At 33.3% G+C, this 22,316-nt stretch overlaps 2 protein-coding genes across 2 annotated transcripts; both read left to right on the plus strand.

The window, feature by feature from the left end:
• The first annotated feature begins 3,110 nt into the window (after positions 1-3,110).
• On the plus strand, positions 3,111-5,633 carry LOC140058272 (adhesion G-protein coupled receptor G6-like). The gene is made up of 6 exons (XM_072103837.1): positions 3,111-3,143; positions 3,208-3,360; positions 3,725-3,843; positions 4,236-4,498; positions 4,936-5,002; positions 5,138-5,633. The coding sequence occupies exons 1-6, from the start codon at positions 3,111-3,113 to the stop codon at positions 5,631-5,633; spliced, it is 1,131 nt and encodes a 376-aa protein (XP_071959938.1).
• A 7,450-nt stretch (positions 5,634-13,083) lies between these two features.
• Positions 13,084-21,327, plus strand: LOC140058273 (adhesion G-protein coupled receptor G6-like). The gene is made up of 12 exons (XM_072103838.1): positions 13,084-13,087; positions 13,223-13,297; positions 13,680-13,925; positions 14,351-14,527; positions 16,008-16,135; positions 16,543-16,689; positions 17,099-17,659; positions 17,844-17,993; positions 18,622-18,740; positions 19,295-19,557; positions 20,019-20,085; positions 20,716-21,327. The coding sequence occupies exons 1-12, from the start codon at positions 13,084-13,086 to the stop codon at positions 21,206-21,208; spliced, it is 2,430 nt and encodes an 809-aa protein (XP_071959939.1). The 3' UTR covers positions 21,209-21,327.
• Positions 21,328-22,316: the final 989 nt, after the last annotated feature.

The following is a 22,316-nucleotide window of genomic DNA, read 5'->3' on the forward strand; positions in this document are numbered from 1 at the left end:
TCGTATCCAAATATTAACTAAATTGACAGCATTCATTGTGCAAAAGTAATCTCGAAAAAAAAAGCCCAACAAAGATTTTGAAAAGCATGTGCTTCTTTTCGATGTTTTACTTTACCGTAGTTTGTGAAATCAAAGAAAATAAAACAAGTTACTAATGAGAACATCTAGGCTACAATGGTTAACACCTGTAGTAATCAAACGTTCATAATAAAATGTCTCCTATTATGTGTATTTAAAGTCGGTGTAACATAATCATGATTTTCCGAGTTTATATGTGCATAACTTAACAACATCAGGCGCTTTAAAACTGTTGGATACAATGTTTTATTATAAAATGATTTTTTTTTAAAGGTAATTTAATTGTAGGCCCATTCGTTATACCTGTCACTAACAGTTCCTCTGTCTTATGTATTAATGGTTCAAATAATCTCCTATTTTTAAAAATTGTATGTATATATATATATATATATTTGTTCAGATCATCCCAGACCATCACAAGACCAGGTTGTGTTTTTCACTAGAACTGTAATGTATCGCTGTGGTGGGAGTTTGGTTGTAATCAATGGCACTGAGTACAGTTTTCCAGGTGCTGCAGTTGGTGAAATTATAAAGTCTAACCAAAAATGTCCACTTTATTCGAATGAACATGGTAAATATAATAATTATCAATGTAGCGTTACAAATGTATTATATAGATGCATTTTTAGATCTGCAAAATTATTTTTCTGAAACAAAATAACGTCATAGTAAAACATGCTCATGTATATGCGTGCATACTCATATGTATTCATTGTGATGGTTTCGTCAAGGAAATTTATAGAGGACGTAAAATTCGATAATCATTCGTTGTCATTGTTACTAGTGACCAATTATAAGACGGCACTCTATATCGCGTGATCGTTGGAATGTTTGGAATGAATTGATATAGGCCTACATGAAGAGGCACGCTGTGGCGCATAAACAAACCACTTATCGTCTGTGGACGATACCCTGTTATAGACCATATATTAGTATGCACATCTGAAACTTACTAATATCTACTGCGTTAAAATACGTCCACGTCACAGCGGTGAACAAATTATATACAGTCTAATATACACTAATGTGTTGTTTTTCTAGTTTCGCTTGCAACACGGTATTGTGTTGGAAATTCCGCTTCATGGGCTGAGCATGGTCCACTCAATTTTACAGAATGTGATGTTGGAACAACTTCAAGACAAATACAACGATTGGATGAGGTATCAACATGCATCATTTCACAATAATTAGCTTTCGATTTTGTGACGTACTTGACTTTTGACGTCATATTCACATGAGTTTGGTCAATTGTAGGTTCAGTTAACGACCGTGAATTCAATTATAACATATATTCACACCTGGGTCATTACAACAAATTTACAGAGCTGGGCGGGTAAAATTTATTTATAAACTTATTTGACTTAAAAAGGAAAGACATTTACAATGCATAATTTAGTTACAAATGGTTCATAGTAAAAAAAAAATATTTAAAAATATAAAAACGAATATACATATTGCCATGTTATGTTTGTTTTTAAATATGTGTATTCTAGCATAAATAAAGTTCTGCTTTGTAATTTTATTTCAATATATTCCAAAAGGGAGCCTTCTGTGTACTGATATCGGAAGGTTATTCCAACATTCCTTTGGTTTAGATCCGAATTCGCGGCATAAAATCCGGTTCCAGGCATCAAGTCGCGACCCAAATGCCCAGATGTAGCAATGCAAGGAAGAATATCAAATAGACCGGCACGTCAACCCCAACAGGTAGTTTAGAAATACAATTTCATTGGAATTTTGGGGGTTTTTTTTGAGAAAAAAATAGCGCTGATGATCCACCAAAAATATTCAGCGCATCCCGACGCAACGTTCCACAATTGCGTTTTTGAACGTCGTCAACGTTAGTGCCGTAGTTTTACTTGATTTACTTCACGAGTTGTAAAAATAACGTTTTTCTTTCCGGATTTCTTGCTTCCCGTTACTGTGTGAAATCCAGATGATTTGATTTCATGTAGCGATGTTTGCACTGTTGCGTTGTGATTACGCAAATACGTCGTTCTTTGGTCTAGAAACTACATTTAAGGCAAATAACGCAAGTAGGCATACATTATCGTTTGTTATTATAGGCCTATAAGATGCTCTATCCCGTTTAAACGTCTTTCTGTCGATAAAACAATGGTTACTGATTTCTTAGATTGAAATTACACAAGGAAACGGCAAGGATGTGGCAGAGGATCTTGCAGTAGTCATCAACAATGCAGAAGATATCGATAAAGTGGCGGTTGAGTTAGTTGCAGGTATCCTGGAAGATATTGTTGACCTTGGAATTCCTGATGAAACGGTGATTTGTTTGTACAATACATTTTCATTATTATTATTTTAAATATTGTTTTCTTGTAGTGAGTTAGCTAAATATATTATAATGAAAATTATATTATGTTATTGTGTTTACAGATAGCATTAAACGTGGTAGACGTTATTGATAATATCATCGAATTTGACATAATTGACGCATCAATGAGTGAAACAGCGTCATCATTTGTGACGTCATTGGAAATACAACTTGCAACAATGGCCAAAGCAGGTATGAACTTTTCCAGTGTACAACCAAATGTTGGTGTGATGGCATTAGCAGTAAGCCCAGAATATCTAGTAGATGGGCTAGCATACGTTGCTTTCTCTGACGGCGACTCGCTCAAGGAAGCTTTTGAACCAGACGATGTAAAAACGTATTACGAGAAGACATTTCCTTTTGAAATGGTAGGAGCGTCGATCGCGCTTCCACATGAGATTATCTTACTTGGCCAAAAACAAACAGTAGAATATGAGATCCGAGTATATTTTACAGTGTATCAGAACCGTTCGTTGTTTATTTCAAACAGCTTAGGTAACGCGTCTGGAGAAGGATTTACGCGCCAAGTTGGCAGTCAGATTATTTCAGCTACAATAGAAGCAGTCGAGATCGATGGCCTAGTAACACCTATAAAAGCTTCTTTTCTACCACGCGTTGTAAGTACTTTATACAAAAAAACCATTTGTACTTGTGATGCCATATTGTATATTACAATGACAACTTTTCTTTTCTCTCAGAGATGTGGAAGAAAATTATAACATTTATACAATATGTCGCCGAATATAAACACACGATGAAATTGAGATTTGTAGTTTCGTTTTTTACTCTTTCTACAGAAAAATGGTTATAACACAGAGTGTGTATTCTGGGATTTCTCACTTGATAATGGAGTAGGCGATTGGTCAAGCGAAGGATGTGAGCAAAATGGAACAGCAGATGGTCGTGTTGTATGCTTATGTGACCATCTGACCAACTTTGCTATTCTTGTTGTAAGTTATCAATTTTATCTCTTACAATATTACAAATTATGTATGCTTATTATCCAAAATACCTGAGATTAGTAAGTTTCAAAATGATTTGTAAGAGAAAAAAAATACAATCAACTCTCTTTTCCCTGACCTTGCTATTTTTTAAAACACTGATTATTATTTGAAATATAGTAGACGTATAGACAAAGTAGAAGAAATGAAAAAAAAGTTGAAGACTAAATCTAGTTTTAAAACAATTTTGAGCAGAGTCAAACAAAAAATGTACCTAGTACTATACAAAAAAATCTGTAAACATTTTATTAATAATTACTATTATTAATTATATTCAAATTTACAAAAAAAAATTAACGTTTAATTTTGAAAGGACTATTACAGACATAAAGATGGCCAATTCCAAGATGTCTTAACTCTTATCAGTTTAATCGGATGCGTAGTGTCTATTGTGTGTTTGGCAGTTACCGTAGCAACACATTTGTGTTTTAAGTAAGTAGCAGTAATTGGAAAAACTGTCCCAGTGAGATGGGAATTTTTTGTTGTATTGATGGTATAATAGATCCATATTTTAGATTAAAAAAACATACCATGAATTTACTTTATTTGTTGAAAATATGTGTTACTTCCATAATCAATTGTTTATGATAAATAATTTGTGGAATAATTATACATGACATTTCTATTTGTTTACATTATAGTTTTTGCTCACTGGATTATTTTATTTAAATAAAACGATTGATGTAAGATTGTTGTACATTGTTAGTTATGTAATTAAAAGTGTTGGTTGTTTCGGTGTAGCAAACCTCGAGAATATCGTAGTACTGTATAATTGCTTTATTACTTGACTGTCTCTACTAATTAATATTATGTTTTTATTGTAGACAATTTCGAACAAAACGTCCACAAAAGATCCTCGTAAACCTGTCACTATCGTTGCTTCTCCTCTACCTCGTGTTTGCAATTGGCATCGAGCAAACAGGTTCTAAAAATGGATGCATCGCTGTAGCAGCGCTGATTCATTACTTTGGATTGGCCTCTATTTTCTGGATGTCAATCGAAGCTGTAAACATGTACCTAATGTTCGTCAAAGTCTTCTACGATGAAATTAGATATTTTATGCTGAAAGTTTGTATAACGGGCTACGGTAAATATTGTTAAAAAACACAAATTGTTCTTGTTTTTAAAAACTAATAATTTATGATTTCACTTCACTTGACTATGGTGCCTTAATATTTCGCTCGATCTTAAAGATGTATTTTCCCCCAAAACATAAATATTGAAGATAAAAGAAGACTTTAAATAGGCCACTTCGCAGGTTTAACAAAGTTAATCACTTCTGTATAAAAAATCCTAAAAAGTAATGTTTTAATTATAAAACCCCACTGACTTTTTGCTTTCAATTACAGTTTTTCAGGTAAATATAACTTATTTTGTCGACCTAATTTGTTGTAAAAGTGAATAAGAACAAAAACATAAAACAAATATCCATGGTTATTTGCCAATAGTTATTTCTTTTAAAATTTCGAATAAATAAGCATCGAGTTATTCGACTAAACCATTATATTGTGTTTGTTTTTTAAGGCGTTCCTCTGGTAATAGTTGTACTTTGTCTGGGTGTTGATATTGATCACTATGCAAAAGAAAATTAGTAAGTACAAATATCAATATTATAATAATGAGACATTGACACGACAAAGCTCGTGAACTATTTTATCAAAGAGTATGACGTAGAGGCTAACCTAAAAAGCTAAACTGTACATTATTTATGAATTCTTTTTTGCAGCTGTTTTATTCCTTCGGGAAATGTTCGCAACTATGGCTTCATTCTGATCATCGGCATACTATTTCTGTTTAATGTTGTAGTGTTCGTTTTAGTTATGCGTGCATTGACTTGCGGACGAAGAAAGGTTGCCAACAAAGTTGATCGAATCAAGAAAGATATAGTCATCAAGCGTCTTCAGAACGCTATTGCGGTGTCTGTTCTTCTAGGCCTAACCTGGGTTTTTGGATTCTTTGCAATCGACCCCGATTCGACCTCTCGCGACGTGTTTCAGTTGTTGTTCTGTGTCTTTAACTCTCTGCAAGGCCTGTTCATTTTTCTGTTGTTCTGTGTTCGCCAGAAGGATATTCGTGACGCGTGGAAGACATGTTGCAAAGATAGTAACAAAGCTAAGAGAGTTAAATACGCTACCGATTCTAGTAACAGCAAGGGTAAAGTCAAGGACCAGGGTATTCCTTTGACAGGATATTCTACTAATGGTAAAAATACTGCTATTTAGAAACAACGAGAATGTTTAAAACGTTAAAAGAAAATGTTGAATGATTAGTGTAGGCCTGTATAGTTTTCTAGATCTACTAAAACTTAGATATTGAAATCGATTCTTTCTAATTTCATTCTTAAATAGAAAAAAAAAACGTATCATAAACAAAATCATTCCCTTATTAATCACAGACATTGATGATGCACTATATACCAATATTACATATAGGCCTACTTCTGATGTTATAGGCCTATGTTTGATTGCATGTACTGTAAACCTACATTCAAAGAAATAAGAATCATTAGGCCTATCTGTGTTTTTTTTTTTGGGTTTTTAATTGAAGAAAGAATCTATAAAAGTCTTGGAGTAAAAACATTAGGTTTATCTGCGATCGTTGTTTTCTAAATCTGAGTTTTCTAGACATTGCAGATAGGACTGATGCTATTATGTAGATTTGCTTAACTGCTGGGTCGTTCATGATAGGCAGGCTATTAGTGTGAAGTTTGAAATTCCCACCTCGATCTAGGATCGTTGAACGACCGGTTTAGTTCTATGTCTGTCGTAGGTTTACGTCTTTCGCTGTAGATACGCTCTACAACAATTATTGATGTAGCATACTGTAAGACTGTCCTTCTCAATTGGATACTTTAGCTAACAACGTATACCAGACTTTCTCCGATATTTTATTGGTAAGACATTATTGCATACCATAATTACTTGAAGATCATTGTTTTGGTAATACTTGTTTACATTATATCTTTTAACTCATTTTTTTGCGATCAGCCTTCTTTCTGTGCGTTGTTTTCTACTTGTAACCAGCTTTTTCTTATTATTTTTTTATTTTTGGGGTTATACACCAGTTTTGCTTCTTTTATTGTTCTTTGTTCTCTTGTGTTTTTACATTTATAACATTATTACATTGTTTTTTTTTTAGCTATGCCTATAGGACCATTGTTATATAGATGTAAATAGCATTAACTAACGTTGACGTGGTACTATATTTTTATTCTATAAGTACCGTATTTTCAATTGTGACGTCATTAATAAATTATTCATGTTCTATTACTTTGTAGAACATAGTTGTTATGTCATTCATGTATATTCATTGTAATCTATTGTGATGTCATACTATATTTGTTATTCTATAAGTATTTTTCATTGTGACGTCATACATTGTACATGTTCTATTTCTATTTCTTTGTTAAACATCGTTGTTATGTCATTCATGTATATTCATTGTAATCTATTGTGATGTCATACTATATTTGTTATTCTATAAGTATTTTTCATTGTGACGTCATACATTGTACATGTTCTATTTCTATTTCTTTGTTAAACATCGTTTTTAAGTCATTCACGTATATTGATTGTAATCTATTGTGATGTCATACTAAATGTTTGTTATAATAAGATTATTTTATTGTTGAACATCGTTGTATATCATCCATGTAAATTTTGTTGTATTTGATTATAATGACGTAATATGAATTGTTCATGCTATTATTAGACTGGTTACATCATGACGTTTAATGTGTTAAATGTAAAATCATTTTTTTTTTCAATTGTGACGTCATGCTAAATTTGTTCATGCTATTTTATTTGTTAGACATCATGTATACGCTTAATGTGGTGTTACACGTACATTAATTATATATCAATTAATGAATTAATGCTGAACTGCTCTTGCTAACAATACTGTTATTTGTGAGACATCCTATAACATGTAGCTGAATGTGTTAAACCGTGAATAAATAACTTGTGACGTCGTGCTAGCTGTTCATCAATAACATTATTCACTATGTTTGCTTAAATCATGGACCTATAAATTAATTAAAAGTATTAAAAATACAGTTACAAACACTAATTGTTTGTATTTTTGTGTTGTTGACAATTAATATGTGTTTACTGGATGTCGATACCGGTGCCGTCTGCCCGGAAGGAAATTTGCGCACCCTTTGATTATTTTATAACTTCTTGAACAATTTACCTACATTATTTTATGTTTGTTTCCGCCTTTTCTTGCCCTCGCGTATTTCTGATAAATTGATTGCTTTTATGCTATATTAAAACCTATTCATGTGTAATGTGAAGGACTTATTTTCCCAAATTGGACATTTATATTGAGCCGTTAATCAATGATACATAAATACGTCATCTACAATAAGTATTTGAAAACAAAGTTTTGAAAAGCTGCAGATTATTGTTTGTATCCCTAAACCTGTTTACACAAGGCGAATTAGTTCGCACCAATCGAAAGCGTCAATATATACGCATGCGTATTAATATTTCTACCTTCCAACTTCTTTTGTGCGAGTTTTTCGCTTCGGCAAAATTACTGTAGTAGTTTGAAATGTTTCTAAATGTTACAAAGCGAATAAACAATTAGAGCTCAGGAAATGGGTTCCTGAACGTTTATGAGAGCACAAACACAGTGCGACGCGCAATGAGCTTTTGATATATTTTTTAATTGGCGCTTTATATATATATATATATAATATATATATATATATCCGATATAAGTTTCCGAGGTGGATTTGTCTTTGCGTGTTACTTTGGCTTGGTATATTACAGATGATTGTAAGCAATTTCCGCTTAGCGGGCTAACTGAAAAAGATTTTAAAACAGGATACAGAAATCACACCTCATCATTCCGTAATTCACGTTCTAGAAACTCAACTGAACTCAGTAAACATATTTGGACACTCAAGGACAATAACACAGACTATACAATCTCATGGCGCATCTTGACATCTACTAAAGCATATAGTAGCGCAAACAAAAAATGAAATCTCTGCCTCAAAGAGAAATTATTTATCATCCACCACCCTGAATTATCGACATTAAACAAACGTAACGAACTTGTGTCCGCCTGCCGGCACAGAAAGAAAGCATTGTTACATAACAGCTGACATTCCAAAACATATCACCTGTAAATGCTAATTCTACAAGTAAATGTGCTTATAAGCAGCGTTGTAATTGATTCTTCTCATTATAGTCTCCTGATGAGTGAGTTGCACGACTCACGAAACAAGCCTGTAGAGACCAAACTGTAGTTTTTACTTATTTTCCAGACTTAACGTATATATTTTAGCTCTACTTTACCGTATTGAGCACTTTCTAGACGGTTACATTGAACCGAACATTTATATATATATATATATATCTTATTATAAATGTGATGTGCTGATGTGAAACCTTTTTTGCTAAAACTTAATTCGCGTAGTGGCAATAAGAGTTAGGCAAGAGACTTCCGTTGGCGTGCCTCATCCTCATGATGAGACATAAATATGGGTCCCGTGTACACATTTTATACAATTAGTAATATTTTATTGTAGAAGAGCGTTATATAAGAAAGAGCTATCTCTTATGTAATTATAATTACTAGATGGTACGCTCGCTTTGCTCCCGTACCATCTAGGTCGTGCCCACAGATGAATATGCCGACATAGTAATTTCAGCGTTATAAAACTGGCGATTTGAAATGTACGTACCGCAAGGAAAATTATACATGTCGTTTACAGGAACGAATAAATAGACACCCTGATTTATACACAACTAAAATTAGCACCCTGGGGAATTCTGCCGAAAGATAAACTTGTCACAAAATGAGACCAATTGTCAAATTTAAACAAACTTAATTTGTGTTTTGTATGTAACATTAGGGTTGAGGGATGGGGAAGAGGGTTGGTGCAAAGAGGAACAATTTTTAGATATATTCTTAATCCATTTAATAACGAAATATTAATTGTTTTCGTGTTTTACAAATACTATAACACTAAACACAGTAAAACATTGCGATGTAATACTTTGTTGAAACTGTCACCGTCATAGTCGATTGAAATAGTACAGTGTACATGTAACGATACATCACTACGATGTTTATATATCTATATATAAATTTACGTAAGGGCAAAATTCGGTAAATCGCGCCTTACTTCTAGAATTTTTACTCGATGGTATACACAGTTGGTTCGTACTTTCGGTACTGATTTTAACCATCTGATGTAACCCTGTTTACTAATTAAATTGAGTCAGATAATTAGTTATTGACGATTAAAACGAATTTAGGTTCAACGATTTGCCCCAAATAAGGGTGTTTTCCGATCGTGGTATACACTGTTTAATATATGTCCATCGTGAAAAATACCCGCATACAATAATACGAGGATGCTTCGCATTTTCCTATCTCCTCCTACGATAACTGTTTTTAATGGCTGAAAACCGGTTGAACAGCTCGAGTACAGCATCATAATGTTGAAGACAGGCCGATTTTCTTAAAAAAATACTATTTTGATAGATTTAATATACGTTTATAGAAATGTATTGATTTGCAATGAATGGAACATTCCAAATTATTGCATACCTCCATGGTTTAACACAAGTAGGTCAATTTATAGACCCTTGGAGAATAAATAAAAATAGTATTGTAATGCTATACAATACTGCAAATAGGTATTAACCACTTTTGATCGCCATTTGAATCAAAAGTGTGTTGGTACTGTTAGATATAATATAAACAAATATACTAATAAACGTTATCACAGTGAGTGTGGGTAGCCCCTACATTTAGATTATAAACACATAATAATATGTACTTTATTACTGTCAGTTGTTTCTCAACGTTTGTATTAATTAATAATTACAAAAATATAAACGTATTAGTGGTCTTTAAATGTACTTTACTATTTCAATCGACCATGAGACAGTGACAGTTTTAATAAAGTACGGTATTAAATCGGAAATGTTTTACTCTATTTAGTGGTATATTATTAATTATAGGCCTATATAAAAAAAAACATTTCGTTACTGATTGGATAATAAAGAAATATAAAGAATAATTTAACAAAATTGGGTTTGTTTAAATGAGTCCAAATAACAAATTTCGACTCATTTTGTGACAAGTTTCTAGGTGCTAATTTTGGTTGACTACATAAATCATTGTGTCTATTTATTTGTTTCTGTAAACATTCTGTACATTTGAAATTGCCAGTTTTTTTACGCTGAAATTACTATGTATTCGAGAACCATCTGTGGGCACGAACTAGATGGTACGTGAGCGAAGCGAGCGTTCCATCTAGTATTTTTAAATTACAGTATTAATTAATACAAACGTTAAGAAGCAACTGTCGGTAATAAAGTTTATTTGTATGTATATATAATGTCATTCTGTATTCGATCTGTTCAACCGGTTTCAGCTATTAAAAACAATTATCGTAGGAGGAGATAGGAAAATAGGAAACATCCTCGTAATATTGTGTGCGGGTATTTTTCAAGATGGACATTCATTAGACAGTGTATACCACGATCAGAAAAGACCCCTATTTGGGGCAAATCGTGGAACCTAAATTCATTTTAATTGTCAATAACTAATTATCTAATTCAATTTAATTAGTAAACAGGACTACATCAGGTGGTTAAAATCAGTACCGAAAGTACGAACAAACTTTATATTATACAATCAAGTAAAAATTCTAGAAGTTAGACGTGATTTACCGAATTTTCCCTTACGTAAATTTATATATTGATATGCCTACATTAAACCACTAAGTTTCCTGTTCTACTTATTATTATGTTATTTTCCCCTGATTGCATTGCTAACCGATATTATGTAGGCCTAGGTTCATTATGCGACTTTCAAGGAAATTTAAAATAAAACAAAACACAAGATATTGTATATTATAAGCGATGTATTTTTAAAATGAAACTTCCAAAATTCTATAAAACATATTTAGCTATTATGATCTAGTTTTATTTTTATTTAAACTGAAAGCTAAAAAAACATTATTCCAAGAAATTACATGACTGTTTATTTGTTCTCATTAAGGAAATAAACTTTAATATGATAAAGTAAATAAGTCAATATTATAATGTTTAAGTGCATTTATGTGAACATTTTTAAAGAAGAAACATCTCTTCATTAAAACTGAGTAAATGTATACCAGATTGATAACCGTTGTTATTCTTGCACTTCCATGGGTTGCATGGTCATTTGATCACCAGGTTTATGAGCAATGCTGTAAGTAGGACACTTATTATTTTCTTAAAGATTTATTGTCCCCCTGAAAATTGGTTCTTAACAACATTTTTGTTGAATATGCTATTTTAATGTAACATAATAGTTATCTACTTTGACCAACACTTGGATCGAAAAAAATGTATTTACTGGAAAAAACTGTAATTTAAAGCAATTTGGCTGCCAGAAAATGGGTTTTTTGTTGAATTTATTTTGTCATTTTATAAGTGAAAACATTATTTTTGTATGTGTTTTTTCTACGCAAGTGTTTAACTTTATTAAAACTACAAAATAACATATTATTCAAAGTCAAATTTAATTAATCTTCATATTCATGTTTTTGGGGACAATACATCCTTGACCAAATAAAATGTGATTCTAGCTAATATTCAAATTTGTGATGTGACTGTACGATCATTTCATTTTATTTATTTCGTCTCATATATAACAAAAACTAACAAACAATAGAGAGAGACAGGATTCCCAAAAGCGAATTAAATCAAAAATTAACTTTAAATTTAATAACTATTTCAATATTTTCACTGAGATCCAGCCACTTATGATACCCACGGTATTACAATTGTTCAGTAATTTTACTTTTGATTTTGTAGGTCGTATATTTGATGAACAATTTCCAACCAATGAAAGTTCAACACGGTTTGGATACATAAAGGCTTCCCCTGCATTTGATAATGATACGGGTCCACGACCAGGAAAACGAGGTGAATCTGTTTGTTCACATACAGACGAAGAAAATGGTAAGAATGATATTGTTACTCAAATATAATGCACGTACGTTGGTACGGTTGGTAAGGTTTCAACCTGACCACTTTTTGACAGAGGTTTTTTCGGAATCATGTGGCCCACATGGGACAATGTGTATTGTAATTTTGGGTGTAATGAGTATTACCAACATGAAATTCATGATTGCATATAAAATACATTTGCAAAATTAGATTACAAGAGGGAGTAAAAAAATCATTCTGCTACTTAGGTAATGCCTTCACCATAACTAGTACACCAATCAATAATGTAGGCCTTTGGTGGAACGACTCACGACGACAAAATGCAGATGCCGATATCAATGTCTTCACAAATATTGATCATGCACACAATTTCTTTCAACAAAAATAATGTTTTTAACTAATTTTACTATTTGTTTGCTTTAAATTACAATTTATTTCAGGTATACATTTTTAGATCCAATTTTGGTCAAAGTGAATACTTATTATGTAACCTTCTTAAAATACCATGTTCAACAAACAATGAAAGTGTTCAGAGGGACAGTTATATCTAATAAAAATAGGCAAAGTAGATTTATTTATTGTTTTTTAAGCTATTGGAACTTTCTGTTTTCTGAAAATATACATTATGCCAGGGAAGAGTGTATGCTTCTCAGTTTCATAAGCATTGTAACATTGATGTACATGGTCGCTGCAAATGAATATGAATAACATGGGTAAATTCCCAACAACATATGGCGATCCATCCCCACACTGCGGTTGTATAACCACGGTAGTCATAAAACGTATACAATCTCCTTTTAGATACTGCTTAGTGTGAGATTATTCAAATTTGATAATTTTGTCTATAGAACCGTGGTGGTACGTAAATTTACAAGATAACTACGTGATTGAATATGTTGTTCTATTCAACCGTCAAACAACCCGTAAGTTAGCACAAATCTATCTATCTAGTTGAAAATCGATTATAATTAATTACGTTATTACATGCGATTTAAAATAATAATGTACGATGTTTGTAGTACAAACCTAACCTTATTATCACCAATGTTATGTATTTACTGTATTGTAGGCCTATCCATTTGAAAGAATATGATTATCACATAATATAGGCGCGCCTAATAACAATTGTATTACCATTATACCATAATGATTCAGTATAACATTATTATCTATCCTGTTATAAATAATTAATTTTCTATACGTTGGACCATTTATTTTATATTTATACTAACTCAAGTGTACTCGTGGAACCAAATCAAAGTTGTTTGTGTCGAATTGTAACAATACAGTTTTATTGTATCTTAGAAGACCGCCTGGAAGGTGCGCAGGTACGAGTCGGAACCAATACAAGACGTTTAAAGAGCAATGACGCGTGTGGAAAACCAGTATCCTACAAGGATGCGATGGTACCAGCTGGGATAATAGTGGTAGAATGTGAAAATGGCACAGAAGGCAACATTGTATCAGTCCAATTAGAAAACCAGACAAACTTTCTTACATTGTGTGAAGTTAAAATATACGGCAGTCTAAACAATGGCAAGTATTGCGCAGGTTACTAATAGTGCCAAACAAATACACAATGAAAAATATATTTTGAAAATATCAAATATTATAAGATAATTTCTGTCACTGTATTTATCTCAGTGATGCTTGCCCAGTCTGTCAAAGTACATTTCATAGGCCTACCAAACTTGTGTTTTCAAACTTCGTGTTTACCATCGTTTAGAGAAGTATATGTTGTCTGCCTATATTACTTAGGCCTACTAGAGGCTGTCAATTGTTCATGTGCAGGATCACATTACCGCAAAGACTTTTATTTAAGTTTAAGTTCACACATCAGAGAACTAGTTTGCTACAACAGCGTAAACTGTTTATCAAAGGTCTACACTAGCAAACTTTAGTGAACCTTTCTTGCAAAACGCGTTTTTTAGTGTAGAAGTGAACAATAGACCTGAAACATTTTCATTTATTTTCAGAAGCAGATCTTGACATTCTGACTACTGTCGTCACGGTTACCGATGATATTACCAGTCCTTCTTCTATTTGTATTGGAGAAGACCAAAATGTTAATGGTACTACGTACAGTTTTCCAGATGTTCCACTTGGTACAACTGCAAATTCAATACAAGACTGCCCTCTATATTCAAACAAAGGTAAACATTTAACAACCATAATCATAAGGTAAATCTATCGACGAGTGTATTCATAGAAAAGAAAATTGTTGAAATCAAGTTGCTTACAGAATACAAACCATCATGGCGTCGCTACGAGTGTAAATACGTGTTACTGAATAATATGTGTGCAAATCTGATGGAAGTTGGAAGAAAAGAAAAAAAAACAAATGCGGATATAAAATAAACACGCTAAATGCACGAACATAGTCCTACTGCGTATAACCATTTCTAAACTTGCCTTTAAAGTGATATATAATCTATATATAAATTTACGTAAGGGCAAAATTCGGTAAATCGCTCGTTATTTCTAGAATGTTTACTCGATGGTATATAAAGTTGGTTAGAATCTCGGTACTGATTTAAACCACCAGCTGTAACCCTGTTTACTAATTAAATTGAGTTAGATAATTAGTTATTGACAATAAAAACGAATTTAGGTTGAACGATTTGCCCCAAATAGGGATGTTTTCCGACCGTAGTATACACTGTCTAAAGCTTGGTTCCCACTAGAACGTAACGCAAGGACGTCAACGCAACGCAAGCGTTTAACCAATGACAAGCGAAGTTATAGACAGTTAGCAATCACAAGCGAATAAGCCATCGCTTGTGATTGGTCAATTCACTTGCGTTGCGTTACGTCCTTGCGTTGCGTCTCTAGTGGGAACCAAGCATAATGGATGTCCTCTTAAAAAATACCTGCACACAATAATACGAGGATGCTTCGCATTTTCCTATCTCCTCCTACGATAATTGTTTTTAATAGCTGAAAACCGGTTGAACAGCTCGAGTACAGTATCATAATGTTGAAGAAAGGCCGATTTTCTTTAAAAAATACTATTTTGATAGATTTAATATACGTTTATACAAATGTATTGATTTGCGATGAATGGAACATTCCAATCTCTCAGACTCTCAGTTTGTAGGTAAATTTATGAGCCCTCCATGGTTTAACACAAGTAGGTAAATGTATGGGCCCTTTGAGAATAAACTTAAAACTGAGATATAGCATTGCAATACTTTAACAATATTGTAAATACTGTACGTAATAACCATTTTTGGTCGCCATTTGAATCGAAATGTTCTTACTGTGAATGTGATTACTGTTTATTAAATTAATTAGTAATTATAAAAAATATAAACGTCGTAGTGGTGTATCGTTACATGTACCTTACTAATTCAATCGACTATAATAGGGACAGATTTATTTTTTTGGACTCATTTTAAGACAAGTTTCTCCTTCGGAAGTAGGCCTAATTCCCAGTGTGTTAATTTTTGTTGACTACATTAATCATCGTGTCTATTTATTCGTTTCTGATAATGTATTTATAGTCCTGCGGTACGTACATTTGAAATCGCCAGTTTTTTGACGCTGAAATTACTGTGTATTTGAGAACCATCTAGTTAATATTAATGAACTGTAAATAAATGGATAAAAATTATTTATATTTTTGTAATACAGGAAAAAATGCTTCTCTTGCGACGCGACACTGTGCTGGAGATGTCTTAACAGGAGCTGCATGGGGATTCATCATTGTAACAGACTGTGGAATTGAAACAACATCAAGCAAAATACAAATATTATATGAGGTAACACAATGTATCATTACTATTTGGTACCACATGTACTTAAGTATTAGTACTACTACACGGTAAAATGTTATATGCATTGGTAGTATTAAAACGTTCTAGTGCACTTTCAAATTTCAAAAATTGTAGTTGCGAGCCTGTAGACTACTGTATTTTAATTCGAGTCCGCGCCTTGCAAAATATAACTGTCAATATTTTAAAGCATAAACTGTTTTCCCCATTAAACTCATAAACTTTCAATATTTATCTTTTTATTATCTTACTGTTAACAAACTACACATAATGCAATAATAAAAATGGATAGATAATGAAAACAAAGAAACATTCAAGTGAAACAAATACATTCTCCTTAAGCAATACCGGAATCCTGTAGACTTTCTTAAATGTTTTTATTTCCTTTTTGCCAGACTAAAGTTACTGAAAATAATAGTGTTGCTGTAGCCAATGATCTTGCATACCTCACAAATAATACGGAAGACCTTGATGAAGAGACGGTTCAGTTAGTTGCAGAAATTTTAAAAGATATCGTTAATCTCGAACTACCTGATGAAAACGTAATTTATCTTTTTTAAACCAATCATGATGATGCTTTTTAAATAGAATGTAAAGAAATTACTTATTCTCTCCATTTAATTTATAAGCAATATTACTTTATTTTATTTTACATAATTGTTCTTAAATAAATGTATTACTTAATCTGCTGCTTCTATCTTTCATCAATGTCAAATGTTAGGTGGAAGACTAAAACAGAACAGTTATAGACGAGGCACAATAGGCATATATTTTGGTTTTTCCAAGCCTACAATCCACATCATTTCGTTGAAAAAACGTCTCAAAAGCTTACGAAAAGCTAAACAGTCAATAACTTTCATTATCAAATCCGTTAGTAACCAAGCAAATTTCACGGAAACATATAGTTGTTGACACATTTGCCTTACCAAAACCAAACTATTCTTCTTCTAGATAACATTAGATGTGGTTGAGGTTGTTGATAACATAATCGATTCTGGTGTGTTTGACTCCGAAACATCAATGAGAGAAACGGCATCCTCATTTGTGACATCACTAGAAAGACAACTCGCAACAATGGCAGTGGAAGGCATTAACTTCACCAGTGTACAACCACACGTTGGTGTGATGACTCTTGCCATCAACACGGCATCTCTTGTGAATGATTTAGCATACGTTTCTATTTCAGACGGTGACTCGCTCAAGACATTATTCGAAGCAGATAATATAAATGCACATTATGAGAAGACAATCCCTTTAGAAATGGTTGGTGCTTCCATCGCACTTTCAACCGAGGTCATCTCAATTGATCAGAATAAGACGAGAGAAGACGAGATCCGAGTTTATTTTACAGTTTACCAGAACAGTTCCTTGTTTATTTCAAAAATGTTGGTTAATGATTCTAGCGAAGATTTACCGCCTCAAGTTAATAGTCACGTCATTTCCGCTTCAGTAGATGCAATTGAAATTGACGGGTTGGTAACCCCAATAAGGGCTGCGTTTTTACCACGTTTTGTAAGTACTGTATAATATTACATAATTTCAAGCCATAATTACCTATGCTAATTAATACTATCCCCAACTAAATATACAATCTATCAAATATCATAGATTAACTACAACAGCTTTCCATACTGTCTAGTAATAGATACATTGAATTAATTTTTAAATATTGGTTTGTTATCTACATTTTATTTAGAAAACTAGTAATACAAAATGTGTTTTCTGGGACTTTTCTCTTGACGATGGAATTGGTGATTGGTCAAGAGATGGCTGTCGGCTAGATGAAACGATTGACGGTCGTGTTGTATGCTTATGTGACCATCTTACTAACTTTGCTATCCTAGTTGTAAGTAGTGATCGAATTTAAATGTAAACATTTCTTATCGTATATTATTAATGCACGTGTAAATGACAACCAAATCGGCAGTGTCAGACGTATTCATGTTTTCAAAACTTGATCTGGAGTTGTGGCTTGTTGGTTATGATGCTTGGCTACCACTCATGGGTTCAAACCCCGTCACATGTCAGGATTTTTTCAAAGAACACAATTGCATCTCCACTTCCAAAGACTTGTAATAAGACTTTTTTTATGTTGAGCATCTTGTGTACAATGTCTGTATGAACATCTGAGGGTCCCTGATGATCAGCAATTGCTGGATGGATCAAATACAATGCTGGATTAAATATGGTAAAAAAAAAATCTGCCATGAGTTCTGTTCCGGCGATTTCTCATTCGGGAGCTTCAATGTGCTGAAGAGCGGAGCGGTAACAATTACTATGTGTCTCTTCAAATTATATGTTTAAGAAGCCATTATTATTTGTTATCATCGAGCAGAAAAAAACCTTGCGTACTCGATCATGCATTTCAAATACATGTTGAAAACATTTAATTCTATATCAGTGTATTATATCACTTGTATGCTACAAAATATTATTTTTTTTTTCCATTTCAACTTCTCAATTCAACTTTTAAGGATTATTACGAACAAGAGGTTTCAGGGTTTTATGAGGTATTAGCTGTAATCAGTTTGATTGGATGTATTGTTTCTATCGTTGGTTTAGCCAGTACAATTGCTACACACCTTTTCTTTAAGTAAGTAATGGTAATTTGTTCTAAATATGTTTCAGACCTCATATATCCCAATTTGCAAATGTAATGATTTGTTACATTGTACAATAACACTAAAATGAAGCAAATCAAGCCAGTCCTAAACCTTCTAGGCAAAAAATCGACGACAAGTTAACTCGGCCTCATGTTAACTTGGCCTCGTACTCTATCCCAAACAAAAATAGCACAAGTAAATTTCCTGGAGATGGGGTCGGATCTGTCAGTGCATAATTGTATTCGGCCTATTTCTGTTTAAATTTTGTTTTAAATTATATTTAATATAATTGTCCACACTTATTATATACGTATTTCATAAAGCCACGTTTAAACTATTATATCACCAATGTATTATGTCTTAAGTAATGTATGCACTACAAATAAAGAAAAAAATAAAGCTTGCTCATTCTCATCCCTGAGGACGATCGAAGTCTACTGATTGAAGCATATTGAATGAAACGTCGATAAACCCATCAGTTCTTTTCAGAAATACATACGTGGTGTAAAGCAACTTTATACCAACACACTTTTTGTCATTGCAGATCACTTCGAAGCAAAGTTCCTCAGAAAATTCTCATCAACCTATCAATAACATTGTTATCTCTGTATCTCGTGTTTGCGATTGGCATTAAACAGACAGGTTCTAGACATGGATGCATCACTGTAGCAGTCTTGGTTCATTACTTTGGACTTGCCTCTATATTCTGGATGTCAATTGAAGCTATAAACATGTATCTTATGCTCGTCAAAGTCTTCTACGATAACATCGAACACTTTATGCTGAAAGTGTGTGTAGTAGGCTACGGTGAATGTTTTGTTATTTGCACATTTAAGTGCCTTTCACACATGCTCCGGTTCCGGTTCCTGTTCCGGAGCCGGAAAGTCGCGTCTCAACGCAACGACGCGCCACGCGTCTACACTGTGCGCGTATGCATAGTAAATTGAGTGATGAGAGCCGCGTGCAGCGTCGTGAAAACAAAAGCGGCAAATGATATACTGTACTCGTATTCTGACACGAAGTTAAGGGCCTTTCACACCTGCTCCGGCACGGTTCCGGTCCGGCGACGGCAAATCCAATCGAACGTCAATGTTTCGTTTTCACGCGGCTACGCGCATATCAATTGGTGCTTGGCCGCGTGGAGCGTCGTAAAAACGAGACATTTAACTGGAGCCGACCGGAACGGGGCATGTGTGACCCTTTACAGTAACTGCAGCTGCATTTTAAATTATAAGATTTATCATTTACTAAGCTTTCTTTTATTGTAGGTATTCCTCTGATAATTGTTACAGTCTGCCTGTGTACTGACGTAGATTACTACTACAACACCAGCTAGTAAGTACGGTATTCTATGTCTTTCTATTATGTATATCGTTGAGTAGTTATGTAAACTTACCTGACTATACTGATGAGACTTTTCAACTTATGAAGATTACTACTTTGGGTAATTTCTTGTGTGTGTGAGCGCTAGATACTAAAAGTTATGTTATAAAAACGTGCCCTATATTCTTTTAAGTCACTTCGCCTCCGTATTTTTATTTCCATCGATCCCATGCAATTCAGGGGATAAGGGTACTTGGACGGGTCTGGTAAATTGACGACTTTAGATATTTGCTCATTGCTTCTAATAGTTTTCTGAACACACGAAGGTGTGCCAAAATATGTATCTTTTACTAGTTTTAAGTCCAGTCGGCTGACAACCACATTACGTGCGCATACGGGTACATGCTCCCTCGTCCCTCACCTCGACATCGTTTTAATTGTTTTTTTTGGTCAATATGACGACCGCCGAAACATCGATTGACCTGACCTAGGTAGGTCTATAGGTCGTCGAAAAGTGTACGCTCTCTAGTTACTAATATGGTTTATCCTTGGTACCTACTGTAGGTTCTGTAGGTTTAGAACATTACTTTATTTGCTGTCCCGGTTTTTTTTTAAAACAAAGACAATTATTTTTTCCCGCAGCTGTTTTGTTCCGTCAGGAAGTATTCGCAACTATGGCTTCATTCTGATTGTTGGTATACTTCTGCTTTTTAATGTTGGAGCGTTCATTCTAATAATGCACAAATTGACTTGCGGACGAAATGTTGCCTTATCGACGCGAGGTGAAGTTTCAAAACGTCTCCAAACTTCCGTTGGACTTTCGGTACTATTGGGCCTAACATGGGTTTTGGGATTCCTCGCAATCGATGCAGACTCGTCCTCTCGCGACGCGTTTCAGTTGTTATTCTGTGTCTTCAACTCTCTGCAAGGCCTCTTCATTTTTCTGTTTTTCTGCGTACGTCAGAAGAACGTTCGTGACGCCTGGATGTCCTGTTGCAAAGAAAGGGACAGCAGAGCTACGAGATCTAAATGTGCTATCGTTAGCAATACGGGCAAAACTAATGGTATACAAATGACAAGCTATTCCAGTCATGATACAAATATTACCAGTCAAAACAACGAATATAATATGTAAAACCTGAAGAGGATGTATATATAATTTGTATTACTGTTCCGATGTGGTTAATAATATATATAATGTTATGATTCACTTTTAGTGAGACTGCCTAGCTAGATTTTTTACACAAAACTATAAAGGTGAAAAATAATCCTTACAATTTTTGTTTTTGAATATGCTATTTTAATGTTTAAGGCCCATTCACACTAGGACGATAACGATCGACGATAAATTTATAAGCATGCATTTTTTTAACATAAAACAAAAGAAATTAGAAAGGGTTTCGTACTAGGACTATAGGATAATCTTTTATGCTGTCTTTGATAAAAATAATATTTTTAAAATTCCAATCAAATGACGTCATGATACATAAAAACAATAAAATCGTTGTATTGTCACGATATTATTGCTCTTACTAATCATGACGTCATTTGATTGGACGTGTGAAAATATAATTTTCATTAAAGGAAGCATAGATGGTTATTCTATAGTTCTAGAATGAAAAGGTTTTATTTTTCTTTTATTTTATGTATGAAAAATGCAAATTGTTGTCTATTATCGTCGATCGTTATCGTCCTAGTGTGAATGGGCCTTAATTCACCTTATCTCCACCTTATCCAAAAATTGGAGGAAAAAATGTATATACCCGACAAAAACTGTAATTTAAATTTAAAAAATGCCAGCCAAATATGCCAAAATATGCTTGGGAATGTATAATGAAAACAAAGAACTTATACTTTTATGAGACTTTAATAGAGATTATAAATTAGACATTGGCAAAATCAATATAATATAAGAATACCATAAACAAACTAGAAAATATTTTTAAGTTAACACCGATTGCTAACGATATTGTATCTTTTCTGGTGGGTAAGCCTTAAAGTTCTTTGAACTTATTTGCCCACCAGCCACACATCTTTCTTGTATATATATATGTTTATTGTTACTTAATTATCATATTCATTTTGTGTGGAAAATCAATAAAAACAAACAAACAAACATAAAACAAGGGTCACTAAACAATCAGTGACATGTTGACTTGGTATTATCATCAATTCCCGAACGTCATGTACTAACTGGAGTCGCTCATTATATCATTAAATAACCATTCCTTAGTTTATACATA

This window comes from Antedon mediterranea, chromosome 9, assembly GCF_964355755.1.
Source record: "Antedon mediterranea chromosome 9, ecAntMedi1.1, whole genome shotgun sequence".
NCBI lineage: Eukaryota > Metazoa > Echinodermata > Crinoidea > Comatulida > Antedonidae > Antedon > Antedon mediterranea.

What these genes read in the sequence shown, in the direction of transcription:
- LOC140058272 (XM_072103837.1), top strand. Translation starts at nt 3,111, where the DNA reads ATGTGGAAGAAAATTATAACATTTATACAATAT. An exon ending in TTATAACATTTATACAATAT is followed by an intron (nt 3,144 to 3,207) that starts GTCGCCGAATAT and finishes CTCTTTCTACAG; the next exon opens with AAAAATGGTTATAACACAGA. An exon ending in CACTATGCAAAAGAAAATTA is followed by an intron (nt 5,003 to 5,137) that starts GTAAGTACAAAT and finishes TCTTTTTTGCAG; the next exon opens with CTGTTTTATTCCTTCGGGAA.
- LOC140058273 (XM_072103838.1), top strand. An exon ending in CAATGGCAAGTATTGCGCAG is followed by an intron (nt 13,926 to 14,350) that starts GTTACTAATAGT and finishes ATTTATTTTCAG; the next exon opens with AAGCAGATCTTGACATTCTG. An exon ending in CTGCGTTTTTACCACGTTTT is followed by an intron (nt 17,660 to 17,843) that starts GTAAGTACTGTA and finishes CATTTTATTTAG; the next exon opens with AAAACTAGTAATACAAAATG.